Source organism: Nelumbo lutea, chromosome 8 (genome assembly GCF_056320005.1).
Source record: "Nelumbo lutea isolate HS-2025 chromosome 8, American lotus-T2T, whole genome shotgun sequence".
NCBI classification, from domain to species: domain Eukaryota; kingdom Viridiplantae; phylum Streptophyta; class Magnoliopsida; order Proteales; family Nelumbonaceae; genus Nelumbo; species Nelumbo lutea.
Genome location: NC_142691.1, coordinates 28,294,642 through 28,319,042, shown reverse-complemented (window position 1 = coordinate 28,319,042; position 24,401 = coordinate 28,294,642). Strand labels below are relative to the sequence as shown.

General features: G+C 38.4%; 1 protein-coding gene across 1 annotated transcript in view; it reads left to right on the top strand.

Annotated features, from left to right (window-relative positions):
• Positions 1-24,401, top strand: part of LOC148843599 (uncharacterized) — a 36,285-nt gene that overhangs the window by 5,562 nt on the left and 6,322 nt on the right. Inside the window, exons 2-3 of the mRNA XM_088957614.1 lie at positions 3,300-3,493; positions 19,994-20,078. Of these exons, the coding sequence (XP_088813740.1) occupies positions 3,300-3,493; positions 19,994-20,078 (279 nt within the window). The remainder of the gene's footprint in view (positions 1-3,299; positions 3,494-19,993; positions 20,079-24,401) is intronic.

Below are 24,401 nucleotides of genomic sequence, written 5' to 3'. Positions count from 1 at the left end.
AAAGCTATGCAAAAGTTCAAATGGTTGACCTCCAATATGACAGTAAGAATTCAGTGGTAAAGGAGATAAGCTAATGGGATAACTGACTGTTTAGCTAAGCAAGGGGTGTATTTCTGGGCTCATTTGTAATATGTTGCTATTTGGGAGGCTGCATCTTGTGCCTCCTTACGGGAAGCTCATTGTATAAGTTGTTTGTGCTGAATTATTAATAAAATTTTTTCTATTACTTATACAAAAATAAATAAATAAATAAAACTGTCCTGGTTCTGAAGGACAGATCCATACTGTTCTAAATATGGAGAAGTAAGAGACTCTGTATGAGAAAATGGTTTGGTACCTGATAAAAAGAACAGAAATAGAGGGGTGTTATGGTATGAAAATTTAGAAATAGAGACTCCTTAGACTTTTCAATTCATTCATTGTATACACCCTAAAGTCAAGTACAGTTCAAAAGGAATAGATAATCTAGTGAGGTATCTAATTAGGGCTGTCAATGGGTCGGTTCAAATGGTAAACTCAGCTTGGTCCAACTCTATAGGATTGGTTTTGGGACAGGTTTGTTCAGGTGTAGGATCTGGGTTAGGGTTTCAGTGCTTCGACCTGAGTCAGGTTCAGGTATCACCATTTTGACCTGCCAGGCCATGACCTCCACATACACAAACATAGACTCCAACTTGTAAGAAGAAAAGCCTCTTTTTACCCCTTTATATTTACTTTTAGAAATCCACAAACATAGACCATAATATGTAGAAATAAGAAATCAATCACTTTTATTACCCCTTTTGACATGTAATTGGAAATTCGTCCTCAATAGCAATTTCTGCCAGGTGTTTTGGCTATGTGAGATAGAATTTAAAATGCCTATGTATTGTCCACAAAGAAAACTTTTAATGGCTCTTGGGTTTTCAAAACGCATAATAAAAATGCAATCAAAAGACTCAAATTTGTAATTAGTCATTTATTGGTTGGGTTGGGTCGGGTCTGTATTGGGTTCCTATAGGGTTGGAGTGGGTTTGGGAATTGCATTTTCTTTAGTCGGGTCAGGTGGAGGCATTGAAATTCATATGTTACTTCTATTCAGCATTTATCTTAGAAGAGGTTGACACTATTGTCTCCTCTGCATTTTGTTTATGTTGATTTTCCCCCATTTTCTGTGTATTACCATATTATAGGGGCAAGTGTGGATAGAAGGAATTGATCAAGGTTTGGTTCCAATTTATAAAAAAATGATACTTTTAAAAATTTAAACCATTTCAATATAGCTTCTTCCTCCACCTAGAATAAATTTAAAGCTTAACATTATTATATAGTACATGCTTTTGACATTTTAGCTATAAATATCATTTTATTACGTTTGGTATGGTATTAAAGTAATAGTTTACATATAAAGATGCTTCTTATGCTATTATTATATTGTCTATCATTTCATAAGGGCTCAAAATATTAAAACATCATCTATATTTTGTTAAATTATGTACAAATGAAAATATTTCATAAAGGAAATAACAAGGGAATATTTACATATAATCAAGGAAAGGTCCCTTTATAGGTTAGAGCTGTCTAGACTATGCATGAAAAAATAATGGGTTTAAAGAGAACAAAATTATTTGAAAGTCAATTATTTGGATCATATATAACCGTGTAAATTAAAATCCTTATATTGATATAATCAACAAAGTAAAACTTGTTGAGAATAATATAAAAGATTTTAACACATTGAGGTGTATATGTGATATCCAGTAATATTTTGTGTTGGTATTGATGGAGATAGAAAAATTAAGAAATATCTAAACAGTTTAAACCATGGATGTGATTGAATATAAAGATAACAGTGGTAGAGAGATGCTGGATCAAAATGTTATTTTTTCTTCATCATATATCTATAATTGAAGCAGTTTTTTTTTTTTTTTTTTTTTTATCAATAACAGGAACATTTCATTAATATAAAAGCTTAAAATACAAGGGAGGGGAGATAAACTATCTTAACTCCCCAAGGGTGCAGATAGACACCCAAAATGAAAGAAAAAACAGTTACAAATGAGCCCAGAAGACAGAATCCCTACTCATCCCTTGCCTAGCTAATCCATTGGCAAGGGAATTTGCACTTCTCTTTACCCAAGTACATTTTACATCAATGTTCTTTGTCAGCCACTTAAACTTTCTCTTTTCGTTGCTGTAATTCCAGAGCCCATTCATGTCTTCCTTTAACTAGCCCACTACTATCTCAGAATCTCCTACTATGACCAGCTTACTGATATTCAGGTTCCTATCTCTATTTACCCCTTCCAAAGCTGCCATTGCCTCAGCCATAGTAGAGTTTCCCACTCCAATTGGGCCAGAAAACGTAGCTATTATATTCCCTTGCTCATTCCTTAGAATTCCCCTAGTTCCAGAGGGCCCTGGATTTCCCCAACTGCTACCATCGAAATTCAGCTTGATAAAACCATGAGGGTGAGGATTCCATAAAGGACTTAGGTCATCTTAGCTGGGACTGAACTCACAATTTCTTTCCAGTTTCTTAGCAAATCATCTACTGAAAAGTCTGCAAACAATTCCAAAGATTTCAGCCAATTTATTACCCTTATGTGGATCACTTCCAGCACAATTTCTATAATTGATTTGGACATGTAAACCTTTTATTTTATTTTATTACTTTATTTTTTTCGGGGGGGGGGGTGAGATAAAAAGGAGTATCTGTATGAGCAGGTGTACAAGTTAGAAATTTTATTCCAGCCTAGATCCCTAATGTTATTGTTAGACTATTAAGTGAGCTCTACAAGCAGGACATATTTATAGTTTTCATAACTAAAACAATGGCATGCTTGCATTATTATAAATATCTTACTAGAAATGTCTGCACCCCAAAAATTAGAATTAAAAGGATAAGCCGCCTCATCTGTTCTTGTGATGTTAAAAGTGTCTATTATTGGCCCTTTATAATTTATAGCCCTCTAAGTTGGTGCCTCTCCCAGCCTCCTAGTCTGTGTGCTCTTTGTTAATGAGTTATCGAGTCTGACTTATTGGTTTCTGCATGGAGTCTCTTCTGATTGAATTCAGTCGACTTAAAAGTGCTTACTTTTGGGCCTTATGTTCTTTGAGACTACTTGATTTTTTTTTCCTACATTGATTTTGTTCTATGCATGAATTGGGCCACTCATATATCACTTGGTTCGGATTTGGACTATAAAGAAACTTTAAATTTAGTTTTATTACTTACACTGATCTCTTTTTGGTTACCGAATTCGTTTTGGTTTTATTTATATTTATAAGGTGCCATATCCTCAGTTGAAATTATACAGGCCATATACATTCTGGTGAGGATGCTGATCTTCCATTCTACTGTCACATGGATGCATTGGGTTGGCCTCCTTGTGACATCAATGGCTTATGTTTTTCCTTATCAACAACTTGCTGAAATGGCAAACCCAACCTATACGGATGATGGAGAGCTTATAGATGGTGGATTTGATATGAGCACCGGTGGAGTTTGTGGGTATGACTATCTCTTTAATCTTTCCTATTTTCCTACAGTGAATGGGAAAATGTGCCTCTCTTGTTATGCTAGGTAGAACATTTTCTTAGAGTAAACAACATACTAGCAATTTTGCCTATAGCTTGTATAAATAGCCTTTGTAATGAGCCTGTATTAAAACTAATGCTTGTGTAGAATACAATGGAATAATTGGAAGGAATTGATGTATGTCAGGCCTTATTAGGTTAAAATTGATGGCATATTCTGGGGACCGTCTAGGGACCATACTGAGGGAATGGTCCTTGATCTACTCCTTTACATTGTAATCTTGTTCCTTTGTTTTTATGTTAGTTTGAATCTCTGATTCTTATAAACATTATCTCCTTTCCCCTCTATAAATTATTTTTGTGTTGTTATTAATAAGGAAAATAGTGTAGGAAGGTTACCTCAATGAATTGTGTTTCATCATTCATTACTGGTTTATTAGCACCCATAGTAAAACTAGGGTTGATCATTTCTGCCTGGTCCTTGCATCAAGCCCTCACATTATGCGAGCTGGGCCCAATACCTAAAATCCTAGGCCCAAACAGCCTGACCTGGTCCAGAAGTTTAATATGTATACGTATATATATTTATATTTATAATATATGTATTATATTATAATATTTATAGTATATTTGTAAATATGTTTATATCAATATATGTATAAAAATTATATATAATTTTATGTAATTTTAAATATAAACTTGGATTTGAAGTTTAAGTTTTTTGTAAAGTTTTATTAATTTATGCGGGCAAGCCCAGATGTCTGGTCTTGGCCCAGACATATATTACCAGGCCAGGGTGGAGGATGGGCTGGGTCTGGGCAGTCCAAAATGCTCTTACTACTACGTAAAAAACCTGGCCTGTGGTTCTCCATATCATGCCAAATAGATATTCACAGAACAGGTAGACTCCAAATCTATGATACCCAGATACCTGCATAATGGTGGCTTGTTGTGTCAAATACTTCAATCTTTAGTGTAAATTCCATATCTGATACCTTGTCCAGCCATGTTTCTGTATCCCGGTAACATAACTCCAAATTCACATTACGTTGAAGGAACCTTTAACTTTCATAAAATATCTTCTTATTTATGAACCCATCAGGAAATTTCTTGCATTCTGGTCCTAGTGAAACTTCATACATCTAAGTTAATTCAAATTACCCTTGTAAGAAGCCTATCTATGCTACTAAGTGGAACTGTGGAAGATTAAAAGTAAGTTTAGAAGTCATTCAGGTTATTCCCAGAATAAGTAGAAAGCAAATAATCCTATAACACAATAGAAAGCCTCCAGAAACTGAACCTAAGATCTCTTTTTTTTCATTATTTTTTGATCAGTAACAATTAAGAACTTCGTTAATGTTTCAAAGATGTACATACCATTTACAAAGCAAACAAAGGGATTAAAACCCAAAATACATTTTAGTACCCCTGCTCCATTAAAAGTCCCATGCATATTGATTTTACCCCAAAGAGTAGTCACCCCATCTAATTCTGTCAAACCATTCCCCCATGTGCAAGTGAATCTGTGAATGAGTTAACTGACATGGGATCCAGGAGATATCTTATTGGGTTTGCTAACATAGATGTTTAGCTTCTCTTATCATGTACCATAAAACCCAGAAGCCCTCAAATTCTCCCCTCAATCAGTTTATTATTGTTTTGCCGTCTCCTACTAATAACCTTGAGTGACCTAATACCATTGCTAGTAGCAGCCCTTGCAAAACAGCCAGCAGCTCTGCTCTAATGAAATTCCCAGCCCCAATAGGTCTGAAAAAGGCAAGAATTATCTCTCCACCATGATTTATGATCCTAAGATCTTAACACTTACTAAACAGTAAAAGTGTTGTGTCGACTGTTGCTACAGTAGTCCAAACAGGAAGAGAAGAAGAAGAAGAAGAGAAGAAGAAGAAGGGTCTGTTGAAAATCTGATGGATTACCCATTCAGTCGACCCCCTTAATCTATATTAGGTTCTAATCATAGTTACAAAGACAGAAATGACCTTACTTAAGTGTGGGGCAGAGTAACTCTAATAACACTGCCACATAAGAAAGTTACTTAATAAACAGAAGAAGACTAAACTACCCCTATTCGGCACCTCTTAACACTCCCCCTCAAGCTGGAGAATATATGTCATATAATCCTAGCTTGTTACATAGATAGTTCACTTTCCCTGAGTTTAGAGCTTTTGTAAACAAATCTGCCTACTGGTCATTGGAGCCCACATGTTCTGTATTTATCTCTCTGGCAAGAACCTTCTCTCTCACAAAGTGGCAATCAACCTCTATGTGCTTTGTTCTCTCATGAAAGATAGGATTGGATGAGATATGTAGTGCAGCTTGGTTGTCATAGTACAATTTCATAGGTTTATCCATGTGAAACCCAATTTCTTGTAGGAGATTCCTCAGCCACACTAATTCACAGGTAGTGTGAGCCATGGCCCTATATTCGGCTTCAACACTGCTTCTGGCTACAACCGTCTGCTTTTTACTCTTCTATGTCACAAGATTTTCTCCCAGAAATGTGCAATAGCCTGTAGTAGATCTTCCGTCACTCACTGAGCCTGCCCAGTCTGCATCTGTATACCCAACTACTTCAAGTTTTCCTCCTAGTTTATACAATAGCCCACGGCCTGGAGTACCTTTCAGATACCTCACAATTCTAAGGACTGCATCCCAGTGAGGTATACGAGGGTTCTGCATGAATTGGCTCACCACACTGACTGCAAAGGAGATGTCGGGTCTCGTGATAGTCAGATAGTTCAGCTTTCCCACTAGTTGTCTGTACCTTCCAGGATCTTCAAATACTTCTCCTGTATCACTGCTCAACTTAACATTTGGTTCCATAGGGGTCTCAGCCGGTTTTGCACCTAACAATCCTATTTCTTCCAATAGATCAAGGACATATTTCCTTTGGCACAGATTCACACCTTGTTTTGACCTGGCAACCTCTATTCCCAAGAAATACTTTAATGTTCCAAGGTCCTTTGTTTGAAAATGATTTTGCAGAAATACCTTTAGTTTGCCAATCCCCAATTTATCACTACTAGTGATGACAATATCATCCACATAGACCACTAATAAAATCTTCCCAGCTTCTGAGTCATGGCTGAACACTAAGTGATCAACCTGGCATTGCTTCATTCCAAAACTCTTCACCACTTCGCTGAACTTCCCAAACCAAGCACGTGGAGATTGCTTCAACCCATAAATTGCTTTCTTCAGCCTGCACACCTTACCACCCTCCCCCTGAGCAACAAACCCAGGTGGTTGCTCCATATATACCTCCTCCACTAGATCACCATGGAGGAAGGCATTCTTTATGTCAAGTTGAAGGAGAGGCCAATCATACATAACTGCCAAGGAAATTAGGACACGAACGGAACCAATTTTAGCCACTAGTGAGAATGTCTCCATATAGTTCACACCATACACCTGTGAGTAACCTTTAGCAACAAGTCTAGCCTTTAGACGCTCCACACTACCATCTGGCAAGTATTTCACAGTATACACCCATTTACAGCCCACAGCATGCTTCCCAGGTGGAAGAGTAGTAAGTTCCCACGTTTGAGTATGTTGAAGAGCAGAAAGTTCCTCCTCCATTGCCCACCGCCATCCAGGTGAACTAAGAGCTTCTTGAACATTGTTAGGTAGGGAAATAGAAGACAAAAGTGAAACAAACTGGCGATGCGATGCAGAAAGACGAGATAATGAAACAAAATTGGAAATGAGATGGAGTGTAGAACTACGTTTACCTTTTCGTAAGGCAATGGGTAGGTCAAGATCTGAAGGTTCAGCAATAGGAGCCATGGGAGGATCCGCAGATGAGGTAGAAGCTGGAGGAGGGGCCGGTGTCGTTCGACGCGTATACACTTGTCGGATCGGTGGTCGTTCAGTGGTGACCTGCACTGGATGAGGAGATGAGTCTACAACAACAACCTCTGGAACTGAATCACTGACAATATGATTGGAGAAGAAGGGGACAAACTCAAAAAATGTGACATCAGGGCAGATATAGCACTTTCGGGCAATAGGATTGTAACACTTGTACCCTTTTTGAGTCCGAGAGTAGCCAAGGAAGACACATTTAATTGAGCGTGCATCTATCTTGTCTATTCCAGGACTCAGATTATGAACAAAGCACACACAACCAAAGACACGAGGAGTTAATGGAAACAGAGATAAAGTGGGAAACAAGATGGAGAAGGGGGACCGACCATGAAGAATAAAAGAGGGCATCCGATTAATGAGAAAACATGCAGTGAGTACAGCATCACTCCAAAACCATTTAGGAACATGCATGTGGTGAAGCATAGACCGAGCAATTTCAAGAAGATGACAATTCTTCCGTTCAGCCACCCCATTTTGTTGAGGGGTGAAAGCACACGAGGTCTGATGAATAATGCCATGCTGTTCTAAATACTGTTGAAATGCAGTATGAAAGTATTCACGACCATTATCTGAACGGAGAACTTTGATTGGAACACCAAATTGTGTGTGTATTTCAGCATGGAATTTTTGAAAAATGGAAAATAATTCACTTATTTCTTTCATTAAGTAAATCCATGTCATTCTTGAACAATCATCAATAAAGGAGACAAAATACTTGTACCCATTATAAGACTATTTTGATCGGACCCCAAACATCTGAGTGAACCAAAGAAAAAGGACTCAACATACAACTCTCAACTCTTGAACTTAAGGACACACGACGGTGTTTACCAAACTGACATGACTCACATTGTAAAACTGACAACTGACTCAATGATGGAACCAACATCTTTAGGACCTTGAGAGATGGATGTCCCAGTCGGCAATGCCATTGTAGAGGAGCAAGGGAAGTCTGAAGTGCAATTGAAGATCCACCGCCATCAAGGTAATACAATCCACCAGTTTCATGCCCCCCACCAATCTTCTTCCCCGTCTTGAGATCCTGAAAAACACAAGTGGAAGGAAAGAAGGTAACAGAACAGTTAAGAGCTTTGGTTATTTTACTAACAGACATAAGATTGAATGGAAACTTAGGTACGTATAAAACAGATGATAAAGGGACAGAAGCCAAGTCAACATTACCAACACCACAGATGGGAGATGAGGACCCATTGGCAAGTGTAACAGTTTGTGGTGTGGAGGTTTCAGCAAGAGAAGAGAACACACCTGGAGTCCCGGTCATATGATCTGAGGCTCCAGAGTCAATAATCCAGGAAGGAGTTTTAGATGACATGAAAGCGATACCTGATTGGGCATATGTGGCAGTGGTATGTTGTGAAGTAGTTTGAAGGAACCGTTCATACTCATCACGCGGAACACTTACCATCTCCCTCCCAGAAGTAGATGTAGATGTGGAAGGAGTTAGGTCTACCAGTTTACTATCACTAATAGCAACCTCGCCTGCTACAGCATGATTAGCCCATTTAGAGGGAGGGCCATGTAGATCATAACAGAAATTCACTGTGTGTCCATCCCTACCACAATGAGTACACTTCCTTGTAGAGTTATTTTTTCCTCTGCCACAGCCTCCCCCTGAGTCACGGCCACCCCTACCAATCATGGGATTGCCATGGCCCCCTCTGGAATGACCTCCCCCTCTTGTACTATGTCCACCACCTCTAGCTGTCACAAGTGCTGATCTATCATACTGTGTGGGGTTCTCTGTCTGGCCCAAAGAGCTTCTACGAAGTCTTGAGAATACTTCCTCAAGTGTAGGAAGAGTAGAGCCCCCCAATATTTGAGCTCTAACTGGTTCATATTCCGACCTCAGCCTCACTAAAAATTTTGTAACATCTAGCTGCTCCCTTTGCTGTTGCTGAACTTGAATATCTGGAGTAAGGGGATGATAGACATTGAGTTCATTCCTTATATTCTTCATGCAGGCATAGTACTTTTCTAGTGTTTTGGTTCCTTGTTGTAAATCAAAGTACTCCTGATACAGCTGATATACTCTTGTTGTGTTATCTTGTCCAGAATATAGCTTCTTAGCATGCTCCCATATATCCTTAGCCGTATCAAGGAACATGAAGTTTGCACTGATTTTGGGTTCCATACTATTCCACAGCCAAGTCATGATTTGAGCATCTTCTTGTTCCCAATCATCAAACCCTGGAGAGTCAACCGGTGGCTTCTCATCTCTAACATGCTTTGCTTTCTTCTTTGCCTTGAGAAAAACTTCCACGGATTTAGCCCATGGAACATAGTTCTCCCCATTTAGCTTAATTGAGGTCATTTATACTCCTAGGTAGTCGGAAGAAATTACTACACTAGGTTTTTGATCATTGTAGCCATCTCCTATTGCTGTCATTGTACCTTTTCACGGTTGTCTTTAACTTTACTTCTCAGCTACAAGCTGATTGATGTTGTTCACAGTTTGATATTTCAGCCCCTATTGCAGCCTTTAAACACCACTGCTGACTTCACACACTTGTTCTTATTCACACTACTGCTGACTTCACACACTTATGTCCCACATAAGCATCAGTTTACCATTCACTAATCACAAGTAGAGGCCCTCTTACAACCACCCAAGCACCACAACACAGCCAAATCTGCTGCACCCAGTTCAGACTTATTTAACACACTTAAGAGGGCATTACACAACCACAAGGAGTTCGGCAAGGTCACTGCATTCTACCTTATACCACTTGGCTACTGCCCTACAACAACTTACTGCATTCTACCTTATACCACTCGGCAAGGTCACTGCATTCTACCTTATACCGTATCAAGAGGGCATTACACAACAACTTACAGCAGCCCTACACATTCGGCTATTACACAACAACTTACAGCAGCCCTACACATTCGGCTACTGCACACACAACCCTTCCTAGGGCAACAATGAACCTAGTTCTCTAAGTTCTACTCAGTACAACAGCTTCTTGTAGGGTTTCTACCCAGAAATAGAAGTAACACTAGAAGAAGAAAGAACCGACCTTCCTTTGAGAATATCAATCAACCATTCACTACTGAAGTCATTTTCCTTATTGAAGAAGGTTATGCGCAGCAGAGAGACAAGCTGTACTGTTTCTGACCTAGGGCGAACTAGTTCTCTCCATCGACTGATCAGAAACGAAGGTGAAGAGTCACGAACAGTGCTGAGTTGCTTTACCAATTGACTTAGGTCAGGAGCATTGCTCTGATACCATGTTTCAACTGTTGCTACAGTAGTCCGAACAGGAAGAGGAGAAGAAGAAGAAGAGAAGAAGAAGAAGGGTCTGTTGAAAATCTGATGGATTACTCATTCAGTCGACCCCCTTAATCTATATTAGGTTCTAATCATAGTTACAAAGACAGAAATGACCTTACTTAAGTGTGGGGCAGAGTAACTCCAATAGCACTGCCACATAAGCAAGTTACTTAATAAATAGAAGAAGACTAAACTACCCCTATTCGTCACCTCTTAACAAGTGTGATATGCTTTAAATAAGAAAACTGGAGTGTATTATAAATGGTAGGTAAACTTGCAACATACTGTGAAAGTAAAAGGGTATTATTTTTGGAAGAAAATAACTATTTCATTCTAAAGGGAAAAAAGGATGCCAATAGTGTATGTATAGTGGGAAACATTAAGAACTATGCGGTGTAATCTTCATACAAACAACTTAAGGAGGAGAACCGTTACCATGCAAACAGACCCTTTTTAAACCCCTTCTAGCTAAACTAGTGGCCGGAGTATTGAGATCTCCAGGAACCCATTGCAGAATTGTGGGGAATGAATTCAGGTCTTCATGAGAAAGGCATCCACCTAATCTTTGACCACATAGGCATCTCCAGTGGGACCATTAGAGGTGATCATTTCAGCCCGGCCCGGGCCCACAAATTTTAGGGCCGGGCTTGGGCTTAATATTTCAAGCCCGGCCTGGCCCGCATATATTTAAACTTACACATTTTGTGTATAATGTATGCATATGTATACATGTTATTTTACATTATATTATATATTTTATATATAAATATTATAACATAACATGTATAATTTATATTATATGTATTATTTTATATTATATAATATATAAAATAAAAGTTTATATGCATGTTATGTCATTTAATATAAAATATTATAGATATGTAATGTTTTATATATGAAAGACATTGGCCCAGAATCGGCCCCGGCCCAGCCCGGGCCTGTGTAGACCTAGGCTAGGGCTTATGTTACAGGCTCGGAACCCCGGGCTGGGCTGGGCTGGGCCGGGCCTGGGCCTAAGCTATAGCCCTTATCATAAGTGCAAAGCCCGGCCCTGCCCGACCTATGATCACCCCTAGGGACCACTAAGTACCATAATGGACCCCTTCAAATTGGTGAAGACTCCCATAATCCTGGATGGGCCAGGATTTTCAAGAGAACTACTGTTTAAGTCAATCATGATCTAAGGCTAACCTCCAACTCTTGGAGGAAAAGAATCTTTTGATGAGGCACTTGGAGGGAAAGAGTCTTCTGCATCACATCTCTAGTTTTTTATATTTCTTTTCCTACTGTTTATCTCATTTGTTTTTTTGGTTGTTTTGCTAGTGCATGTATCCATTCAAATGCTCTTTCTGATGCCCATGCCTTGCTTTAGGAATTAGGGGTGTATACTAGTTTAGTCCCAGATGAGTTGGTTTTGTTATTAACATACTTGGGTTGGTACTTGAGCTTCTGTACCTCTACCTCAGTTAATGTAGAAAGGTGCCATGGTTAATCAATCATCATCATCCAAGCCTTGCCCCAACTATATGGAATTGACAACATGGATCCTGTTTCGCCCATTCCATTAGCATGAAAATACAAATTAATATCCATGTCGTGAGAGTTTGGAAAGTTTTAGTGCCAGCTGCCAACCTGATACAGTCCATTATCTATACTTGGGATCATCATTGTAAGACAAGCTCACATCGGCAGAGTTTTGCCATAGTTATAAGCATTTATTTCTGTCAAGTTTGGTCACCAAGATGTTTTGAAGAAAAATTTTCTTGTTGGCCTGTTTTGCATCTTGTGTTCCATTTGCAGTTTGTTGGGAGGTTTAAAAATAAAGAAACAGGAGAATATTTGATGGCAGGTCAAAAAGCAAAGAAACATTTTGTTTTTTTGATAAGTAAATGAAATTGTATTCGTGAGAATAGATACAATGATAACAGTATGGATATAATCAATACAATCTTCCCAAAGAGAGACACAAGGTGCGACCTCTCTCAATTAAAAAAAAAAAATACAACCGTGCCCAATACAGTTGTGCCCTAGTAACCCCTTGCTTAACTAGAGTATGAGCAAAAGCACTGGCTGTCCTCACCCACTGGATTCTCAAGGTCATGTTCCTTGTCAGACATTTAAATATCTTCATCTCATTTTTGTAACCCCAAATTACAGCTTCTGGTTCCTTTATCCACCCCACCACTAGGTCCACCACCTTAGAATCCCCTTTAATTACCAACTTCTCCAAGTTTAACTCACTTGCAATTTGTATTCTTTGTAATACTGCAAGCAACTCGTCTCTAATACGAGTCTCTCACCCCTACTGGGCCTCAGAAAATAGCAACCATTCCTTATTCCTCAAGATTCCCCCAACTCCAGAAGGCAAGGAAAAACTTTGTTCAGTCATTGGGGACAGAATTTTGGATTGGATATTGATCCTACTGGATTTCTTGGGGGTTTGAAAGGACTTTTCTGGTTTGGATTTTTGGTCTTATTTAGAATTGGAAAGGGGATTGATACGTCGTAATTCTGTTTTTTCTTTCTTTCTTTTTTAATTTTCTTTTCCTTCTGGGTGATATCACCTTCCCCTATGTACTTTTTTTCTCAATCTTAATGAAATTTCATTTTTTATTTACTACCAAAAAAATTGGTCTAGGTTCTAAAATAGGTTACATCAGTTCATTCCTCTTGGTTAATATAAAAGAGCAACATAAGACACGTATAAAGGTGGGTAGTAGCTATTGGGGAATTATGTTGGTCTAGTGATGTGTAGGATGAAAGATCTGATACTAATTGATGTAGGACAGGTACAACTCATGGATATGGGAATCTAAAGAATAACATTTTCTGGGGATAGGGAATGATGGCAATCTAGTTTTATTGGTATACAAAGAAAGTAGGGTACATCGGTCAAGTGATAGATGGACCCCACAAGTCGTCAGTTACAATTCTATTTAATGTTCCGATAGGCCCCCAATTTACTTTACGTATTCTAGGAAGGGGAAAGGTCAGCTTTCTGCTAAAGGGGGAAATAATTGAACATGGGGGCAATTATGGTTGGAGGGAATAAGGAGAGTCTTGAGGCATTTATAGCTATGTCAGTTAGGAATAAGAAGAGTGTGGGCATTTATAACTTGGCCAGCTGGGCATTTATTGAGGGAATCAGTTATGCTGTAAGAAGAGTATAAGAAGGGGCTTTGGGGGATGGGGGATGGGGGCTTTTTTTGAGTGAAGAATACTGTGAGTGATTGGGAGAGCCGGCGGTCTCTTGAAGAACCGACCAACTGTTAATGATCTTCTTTTCTTCTGAATGAATACCGGTTCCTTTGTTGATGTTCCAGTTGTGTGAATTCTGCTGTGAGTCTGAGAATTGTGTCAAGTTTTTGGGACATAACATGTTCTTTGACCTTGCTTTCTGAATTATTTGCATAAAAAAATCTCTTGTTTTTTTTGATAAATTCAAAAAAAATCTCAAAATTTACTTGAGATTGCACTTATGTTCAAAGGAAGCTAATGTTAACCTAGGAAAAGTGAGAGACAAGAGAGAAATAATGAAGGCCCCAAAACTGTTTGGTTGGTCTGATAATTTGATCCAATCCAGAAACAGAATTTATATTAAAAGAATAAAAGAACAAAACTTTTCCCTACAAGAGAAGATAAAATTTCAGTGGGATACAAAGCTATCTAGTGTACACACTACAATAATAGTATACATTAGAATAAAAAAGATAAAACTACCCCTCCTCTCTACTCCCCCCTCAAACTGATGCTAGGGAACAAGCATCAGTTTGTCTATAAGAAACATATGTCTGGCCGGAGTCATAGCTCTGGTGAATAGATCTGTGAGCTGCAGGCCAGAAGAAACATGGGGAAGAGAATGACTAGCAAGGAGAAGATCTCCGGTGAAATGACAATCTACTTCTATATGCTTAGTACATTCATGAAAAACTGGATTGGATGCTGGCTTGGTGGCGCTCATATAGTTGAAAAAACAGAGGAATGAAGGAGGAACGATCAATGCCCGTATCCCAGAGCAAAGCTTTGAGCCAAATTATTTCACTGCAAATAGAGGACATTGCTTGATACTCATTTTCCGCATATGTTCTAAGAAGAGAAGATGAGGATGAGAAAAACAGACCATGAGAAATTGTCCCCCTCACATAATGAATGATTCAAAGAACAACAGAGAAGTGGGGCTGACGAGGAGCCAAAACAAACAGGCTAACAAGATGAACAACATAGGAGATATCTGGTTCAGTCATAGTTAAGTAGATTAGCTGCCCACAAGTTGCTGATACAAAGTAGCATCTTGAAGCAAGTCATCATCATCCTTGCTTAATTTAAGATTTAGTTCCAATGGAGTGTTAACCTGCTTAGAATCAGTAAGATGGGCCATTTTTACTAGACTAGATGCATACTTTTGTTGGTTGACCCTTGCAGAGAACTTTTAATCTCAAGTCCTAAAAAATAAGTGATTGATCCAAGATCTTTCATTTAAAGGAGTTGCTAAGAAAAAGTTTCAGATTAGCAATGCCATCCACATCATCCCCTGTAATCAAGATATGTTCAGCTGATCAACATACACCAAAAGGAGAATTTATCCTTGGTCCCTTTTGAGAGTAAAGAGAAAGAATAATAAGAGGTACTCTGTTGAAAGATTATTTCCAAAACCACTGTATGAAAGCATTCAAACCAGGTCTGAGGTGCTTGTTTCAGACCATAAAGAGATTTTTTTTTTAAGCATGAGTGTGACCCAGACGTCTATGTCATAGATGCTATGTAGATATAAGTAGTAGATAGCAAACAAGAAGCCGAAGAAAATTTCTCAAACTTGATGGGCCAAACCCTTTTAAATTTGAAAATATGTGGATTGACCACCCTTTTTTTGTAATCTTTGTGGAAGAGAAATGGAGGAGTTATCATTTTGAAGGAAGGATTGGTTTCATTTTGATGAGGAAGCTGATGGCTCTAAGTCTAAGGGAGGATTTAAAAGATTGGAACAGGGAAGTCTTCGGGAACATTTCATTCAAAAAAGCTGAATTTCTCAGAAAAAAATGGCAGATTTGGAGAGACTAGAGGAAAGGGATGTTTTGTATAAGGCAAAAGGGAGAAGGAGAGTGTGAGAGGGGAATTATTGGAAGTGATTCATATGGAAGAAATTATGTGGGGGCATAAATCAAAAGCAATTTGGCTAAAAGGGAGAGATAAGAATATTGCCTTCTTTCATGCTCAAACAAGGGATAGGGGGAGGAATAACTTCATCTCTAGATTGGAGGAGGAAAACAAAATCATTGATGACCCAAAAGAAGTGATGGAGGAAATTAGAAATTTCTATATCAATTTGTACAACTGTGCAAGGCTACGTCAAGTAGAAAGGTTTTCCTGGGTGATGTAGACCTGGGAAGGATTGGGGAGGGTTTAAGGGATTGGTTGGAAAGGGAGTTTTAAGAGGGAAGTTTGGGAAGCAGCAAATATTATGCAGGGTGACAAGGCTCCAAGGCCAGATGGTTTAAATATTTCTTTCTACAAGAGCTGTTGGCATGTGCTAAGTGGGATGTTTTGAGGATGATGAATGGATTTTGGCAAGAAAAGATCATTGAGAGGAGTGCAGCAACATTTTATATCTCTAATTCCGAAATTGGAAGGGACATTTGGAGTAAGGGACTTTAGACCAATTAGTTTGATCTCAAGTCCTTACAAAGTCATTGCTAAGGTGCTACCAAGAAAATTAAGATATGTCTTGCATGAAGTCGTAGGACCAACCCAAATGGATTTTGTGGAAGGCAGGCAAATTCTTGATGGGGTGATGATTGCAAGTGAATGTGTTGACTCAAGATTCAAAAGTGGACAACAAGGTTTAGTTTGCAAACTTGACATTGAGAAGACTTATGATCATGTGGATTGGGGTTTTCTGGAAGATATCTTGGCAAGGGTGGGCTTTAGGGAAAGGTGGAGAAGCTGGATGTTTGCATGTATTTTTTCGGTTTCTTTTTCAGTCCTTGTCAATGGTATATCCACACTTTTTCCAAGCCCAAAGGGGTGAGACAGGGAGATCCGTTGTCACCTTTGTTTGTTTTGGTGGCAGAAGTTTGAAGCTGCTTATTATGTAAAGGAGCAGAGGTTGGGATGTTTGGAGGGTTTAAAGTAGGCAGAAATGTAAAGGAGTAGGCGTCGGAATAGGTGATTTTGATTTTGATTCCTATTCGGATTCCAATCCTGACCGTGAACCAAACGGACCCTCAGTTTTCATTTTGGAGAGAGTTAATAGAGTTTACCTCTCTTCATGGTGTTCCTTTGTAACTATTTTTTGTCTTAATGAAAAGTTTCTATTATTGATAAACTTTCTTGTGGAGTAAGGGTTGATATAAGCTTGTCTTCACCTGGATAATCGCAACAAGGCAAACATATTTGTTATTTTCTGGATTTAACCAACACTTGATTGCCTTAGAAGGTTATTATTCCAAGAGTGTTGGCCATGATCAATAAGCATCTAAACTCTATCACAAGGCAACATCCAACTGGATGTTTTTTAAACCAATCCACCAAAAGCCCATGAATCTGTAAATACATATCTACTTTCGAGCTGTTTGATATGAGCCACTTACAGCCTTTGATCAGGTCCTGCCTACACGTCAACGAGCTTGCCCAAAGAGGGGAGACACCAGCCTTCGCTTTCACCTTCCAAAAGGTGTTGGTGCAAAGATATGTTTTTTTTTTCAATAGATTCACCCACATCACATCTTCCTCTTTTAGAAATTTACATGCTGCCTTCATGAGTAGAGCTTTATTCACTGGTAAAGGTTGGAAAATACCAAGTCCACCCTTCTCCATGGGTTTCAAGAAAGAGAGCCAAGCCTTCAAGTAAATGGACTTGTTATCTTGAGTTTTCCCCACCAGAAATCTCTACAAATGGAATTGAATTTATCACAGAGGGAGGGAAGTGAGAGTGGTTTTAATGAGTAAAGTTTTCCCAGCATGAGATAGAACTCCTGTTTTATCCCTATTCCCTACAATTTGGATCAGGCCTTATCCATAATGAAACTCCATTATCTCCTTTTTCTTGGCCTCCACAAGGACCATAACGTTGTGGCTGAAATAAATAGATGATTTACCAAAGTTAATAATTGCCCTGAGAAGTTGCCGAATTGTTGCAAAATAGATTTCAAAGTATGAACTTCAGTAAGATCAGTTTCCCCAAAGAGGAGTGATCATTGGCAAATAGGAGATGGTTCAGTCTTTCATAAGAGTTGTAGAACTTGAATCCTTTGAGATTACCCTCATTTAAGCCTCTAGAAAGCACTTCAAGATATATAATAAATAAATAAGGCAAGAATGCACAGCCTTGTCTTAGCCCTATGTTAGGAGTTAGCTCTGCTGGGAGTGCCATTGATAAATAATTCCATTGAGTTTACAGCTATACAAGGATCTATGAGAGAGTAGAAATCCTCAGAGAAACCCAACAGTCATGTCACATGCAGTGGAGAAGAAAAGGCCATTCAACATGATCATAGACCTTTTCTAAATCAATTTTCAGCATAAATAATCTTTACCATATTTGTATTTATTCATAGAGTGGACCACCTCCTTGTCTTTGACAATATTGTCTATTATTTTATAGCCAAGAGTAAAAACATTCTGGTGAGGAGAAATAATCTTGTACAGTAACGGCTTTATCCTATAAGCAATTATCTTTGCCATAATTTTATGTCATATTTGAAAGACCAATTGGATGAAAGTCATGGGGTCTCTTGACCTTATCCTTCTTAGGAATGAGCATAACGAGGGTGTCATTAATTGAGGAGACAAGTTAAAGGATCCATAAGTAAGATTTTAACAGATTGACAAATATCTTCACCAATTACTTCCAAATCATTTTGAAAGAACATAGCATAGAGACCATCCAACCTAGGGTCTTTTAGTGGAGCCATACTGAAAAGTGTTTTCTTTAGTTCAGTGTCTTCTAGGACAGCACAAAGAGAGAGTTATGGAGATAAGGTTTAAGATATTGGTGTCAGTGGAAATGTTGGTCATCCAAATAAAGGAAACATTTGGAAATGTTATTGAACTATTGTGAAAATAATAGACATAGTGAAAACATTGTGAAATATGCTGAAATATACATTGTTGTTTTGTGAAATGATAAAAAAACACAGGTACATCCTTTAGATTAGTCTTGTTACAAGCCATCACAAAAAACCAAGAGACTAAGGTTAATAAACAAAATAATATGCTATGAATTTGCCCTGCTTTTTTTTTTTGGCAAATTTAAATTGAATTTGCCCTGTTTTGTAGGATTTAAGAGTTAAAACTACATAATAGATTAAGTTTAAGCAAAATTTAAATACAGAAAATGTGCAAATGATTCTTATAGTCAAATGATCAATCAAATAATCTATCAATGTCAATTCCAAAAATAATTTTGAGCTGTTTCAAAGTTGTTATCATCTCTATTAGGGAGCAATGATACTGCTGCTCTACACTTCTTCAATATTGTTGCCAACTCATCGTGTTATAATATCATCTAATATGCTCCACATAGCACTGGTAGTTTTCATTGGGAAATATATTGATTTGAGTAATGTTTTGTTTTGGTACCCATGGAAATGGAAATATCTCATGGCAATATAAGGAAACATGTTAATAAACCATGATGGGAAATATAACAACGAGTGATTATTTTAAAAGCCAAATTTTTCTACTACCATCTTGTGGTTTCTATCATTTTATGTTCTGGAGGAGGTAATTTCAATGAGATGGACTTTTAGCCTCTCCAGGGCTTCTAAGTTTGAGAGATCCATCACGGATGAGTATGTTAGAATCTTGTCACCACTATGTTAGAATCTTGTAGGAGCATGGCCTGATGGTAAAATCTTAGGCTGATAAGTGTGAGAACATGGGTTTGAATCTTAGAATGGCCAATGTGTTAAAAAATGTTGGAGGTTTAGGTCTGCATCCAGTCCAACCCTTTGAAGATCCTAGATAACCAGGACCAGTATTGGGTAATGGCGTTCTAAAAGAGTGGTTGTGCAGGGCGACAATTGTTTTTGTGATCCTTATTTTCAATTTAAGTTTCACTCTGGCCAAATAGCTTTGTTGTTGTGTTTTCCCTGTTATTGTAGACTTTTCTTCTCACTTGCCTTTCCCATTTGCAAGAGATTTCTATCCTTTGTTTTCATTCGTTGTTCTTTTATAATTTCCTAATTTTTGTAAAAGATAATATAGTATTAAGATTGCTTTATAAACTTTAGAATCTTTATAGTTTGGAAAATTATAGTTAATAAAGTGAAATTTGACAGTCTATTCTTACTGCAGTTACTTACATGATGTGATCTACATTACGAGCTTTGTGCAACTCATGTCCATCATCTCTGGAAAATTTTGGTACACATATTTAGTGGTAAGGTCCTTTGTAAATTATCTTTTTCTAGTGTGTATAGCTACAGGCATGCACATATTTGCTATGTTTAATCATATAAAGCAAGTTTCTTGGTTTAAACAGTTGAATAGGAAAGAGGCAGAAGTAGAAACAATAAATGAATTCATCACTTTTGATGTGAATATATTGCTAGAGGGTGGGCTTGGTACCATAGTTATCATGATGGTACCTGAGTGGGTGCCTACTGCCTAGGCCATGACTAGGCAATAAAGTGTTTCTTTTTTTGCATTGCCTTGTGCTTCACATTAGTATTTCTATATCCAAGGTGTATTAGTAATTGTTACTTGCACATAAACCATGCCATATTATATAAGTAATGTTAAAAGTGTTTAAAAAGGCATTATAGTCAGATTATCTAAATAAGGATAAAGGGTCTAAAAAGGCATCATAAAAGACAATTTCAATTCAGATAGACAAAATATGTTTAGAGCAAACCACAACAGCAATGGGAAACTAATGTCTTCATTATATTAGGGCTTCAACTAGTGGCCCTTGTATTCTCTCAAAGTGGCTTTTATACTTTTCTATCAATTTTTAGGAGCAAAATAGATAATGCTTTTTGTATGGCAGGTCTGGGGCTTTGCTCCTTCATTTGTTTGTTTTATTTCTATGTAGCCAACTAATCACTCATCTCTGTCTTTCAAACATTCACTAGAAAGGTAGCAGACTCAATTTCTAGGAGGAAGCAAATCATCTTTCTCCATTGCACATCAAGGGCTTTGCCCCTTCATTTGTTCTTTGTTTTCTTTCTATGTAATAAACCAATCACTCCTCTCTGTTATTCTAACTTTAACCAGAGTACTTCTCTTTTCTTTGCACCTTATATACTCATACACATTATAACATTGACCAGAATAGGGGCTCTGCTCCTTTACTTTTTTCTTCTTTTCAACTAGCATTCTTATATATTCTCCTCTATATTTCTTCTGCTTTCAGTTTAACAAGGGCTTTATCCTCATGTTAGTTTGCTTTTGTTCCATTCTTGATTTGTGACCAATGTTTTAAAACATGGAGGCATGACGCAAGGCGTTCCACTACCTTGAGGTGTGAGGCATGGTTCAGAACATAAGAGGCGCAAGCCTCCCGAACACAACGTGTAAGCCTACTTAAAAGGTGGGGGGGAGGTTAGGAGGAAGGATGAGGGGGAAGAGGAGGAGGATCTCATTTTTCTTTATTTTTAATAAAAATCTTTTATATTAAGAAGAATGAAGATGCATAGCACTAGTTAAAAGGGGGGTCTTCTCGAAGTGAAGGCGAGCGAGCGAAGCGAACCCCCGGCCCACTTTCTTTCCCCTTATTTTCTTTCCTTTTCTTTCTTTTTCTACTTTTTTTCTTCTCTTTCTTTCTTTTTCTTTCCCTTCCCTTTCCTTTTTTTTTCTATCTTTTTACATAAGGTGTGCATGAGGTGCATGAGGCATACACCTCTAGAATGCCTCAAGAAAAATGTGTATGAGGTGTACGCCGTTGCACCTGAGGCATACACCTCAAAGGTGTCAGCACCTCTGGCATATGCCTCGGGGCGTTTTGGGGGCGCCTCTCCTAGAGGCACACCTCCAGGCGTATGCTTCTCACGCCTTTTAAAACACTGTTTTATGACAGACAGAAACACATTCTATTTGTATTTACCTCTTGGATTAGCAGAGTACTCTATCCTGAAGGTATTTTCTCCATGGGTGATGTAATTTTGATTTTATTCGATTTGTAATGCATTCTTTTGTGTTGGATCACTTTTAATTTTGCTAGTTGCTGCTAAAACTAGAGGAAACAAGCTAATTAATAAAAACAATGGGAAAAACTAGATAAAATTAACCAGATTTTGTATTAAAAAGTAGACTAGTTAAAGCCTTGGTTTGGTACCTAGTTTCATAGGCAACAAGATGCTTTCCATTAGTGATGTAGGATGGGGTAAGGGTCCTGCTAATTTAAGATGTGATGGTGGGATTTGTGGGGTGAAAGAGGGGCTTTGAATGATCAAGGATGAAGAATAAGGGTAGAAAGCAGGTAGATAGCTTTCTGTCCACCAACGAATGAGCAAGAACTTAAAAAGTGAGAGGAGAGTTCCTGCTATTAGGGAAACAACAAAGAAAAGTATTGTTTATTACATTGACTTTATTTAGACTCAACTTATGAGCCTTGTTGTCCCTTTAAAGAATCCAAATTGGGCTACAAAACTGATCCAAAAAACTAATAATTGCTTCACAAAAGCTACTTTAATAGAAATTACGAAAAATATAAACTGCAATTTACTAAAAATAGTGATTGTGAGAATTACTATAAATGGTAAGTTCGAAGATTAGCATTAATATTAATTTTGAAAGAACAGTAAATTTTTGGAAAACTCAATACCCCCTTCTTAAAACACCTATGACTAGGGAAAAAACTCAAACAATACCAACCATGTATTCTTTCCTTGCTTCAATATCTGCATCACAGCCTAGCCTTAATTTATCTTCTTGACAACTATGCTTGATAAGTCTCATCTTCATTTTGTCCCTGTTTAAATGAAAATCCTTGTTAAGATAAAGAAGAATTCAGTTTAAGCCAAACCTTAGCCCAACCATATGTATTTGGCTACATCAATCCTATTTCGCCATTTCGCTTTGTTTAAAGCCATACTATTGTTAAATTATTGGTGTTTAAATCATTTTTTACTACTACCCAAGTCCTTTTTGGACTACCCTTAGCCCTTTTAGTCCCTTGAACTTGCAACAAGTCACTTCTTATAGGTGCTGCTAATGGTCTTCTATGCATGTGACCAAACCCATCTAAGTCTACTTTCTCTCATTTTATCACCTATTGGTGCTACTCTTATGTTCCTATGAGTGACATCATTTGTGATCTTATCCTTTCCAGTTTTTTCACTCATCCATTCTTAGCATATGCATTTCTGCCACTCATTTTTTGGACATGTTACCTCTTGACTACCCAATACTCTACTCCATATTGTTACAGGGCTAGTCGTTGGGGCCCCGTGTGGCACTCGATTGTGTCGATAAAGCCTACAAAACAAAGCAACAAGCAACAAAGGCAACAATGGTGGCACACAAATTAGTCAAAAGGTTCTTTGTATTGCATAAAATGGTGGCAAGCACAAGCACACAATTTAGTGTTGAGGGGACCTCATGCTTAACCTTTACACATTCTTAGTTCACTTACCTACCTCCCCTCAAAGAATAGCTTAAGCTTTTGGGGGAGTGACAGAAGGAAACATCAAAGTATTGAAAAATCATACTAGTAATTACAATAATGCCATTGGCATCCTTCCCATACAAAATATATGTATGCCCCACCCAAGACACACTTGATGATGCTTAGATGGCACGTCATGGGCACGGTGATGGCACTTGATGGTGTGGCGAAGAGTTCACTTGTGATAGGCTCCCCCACTCAGTTCAGTCTTCGTCCTCCTTGAAGACTAGCTTTTATTAGTTGCTTGGATTTGTTGCTAATGAAGGAGGATTCTTCGGCTGCTCCACGAACTTTGTTTCTACCAAGGCCTTGGTACAAGGTTGGGTGGAAGGCTTGAAGGTGCTCTTGATGGTGGGAGAACCTATGGCTAGTTCCTAAGTAAAGTCCCTTCCTAGCTACTAAAAGGTAAGATTTTGGGTGTTCTGATTTGGTGATTAGAGAAGTTAAGGCTAGGGTTGGGTCAAAATGATGGTTTGGATTCTTGGGGCATTGGTGCCCATGAATGCTTTCCCAAAGGGGTTTCCTCACTTGGCTACTAAAGGTGTTGGGTCGAGGCCAAGTTGGGTTGTGGTCCCTATTTTGGGTGGTTGGCACTCTCTCTCTCATGTTGGTTTGGTGGTAGATGGGTGTGTTATTGGAGGCAGCCTTGGGTCTTCTTGATGCCTTCGTCGCCATGTAGTCGTTGCACTTACGCTGACATTGGAACGACTTTTGTGGAACTGCTTCTTGATGATGACTTCTTGGTCCATCCTTGTGTTGATGTGAGATGTTGGAGTGGGGGTCTTCTCTACTGCTAGTATGGCATTGATATCTGATGGTGTCTTCTTCCTGGTACAACTGTAGGGCTGAAACTTGCTTCCCATGTACCTTCACTATAGTTGTCATTGGGATCATGCAAGGCGAGCACTCATCCAGGATGAGGATGCTGTCAATGTGTGGCAACAGGGCTGCTTCTGCCTGTGTTAGGAACTCCATCCTGAGGACAACTTGAAAATCATCCAGGGGTACCACAAATAAGTTGATGCTTCCCTTCTAGGGTCCTACTTGGAGCTCTACTCCACGAGCCACACCTACTACCTTGGCGCCACCCTGCCT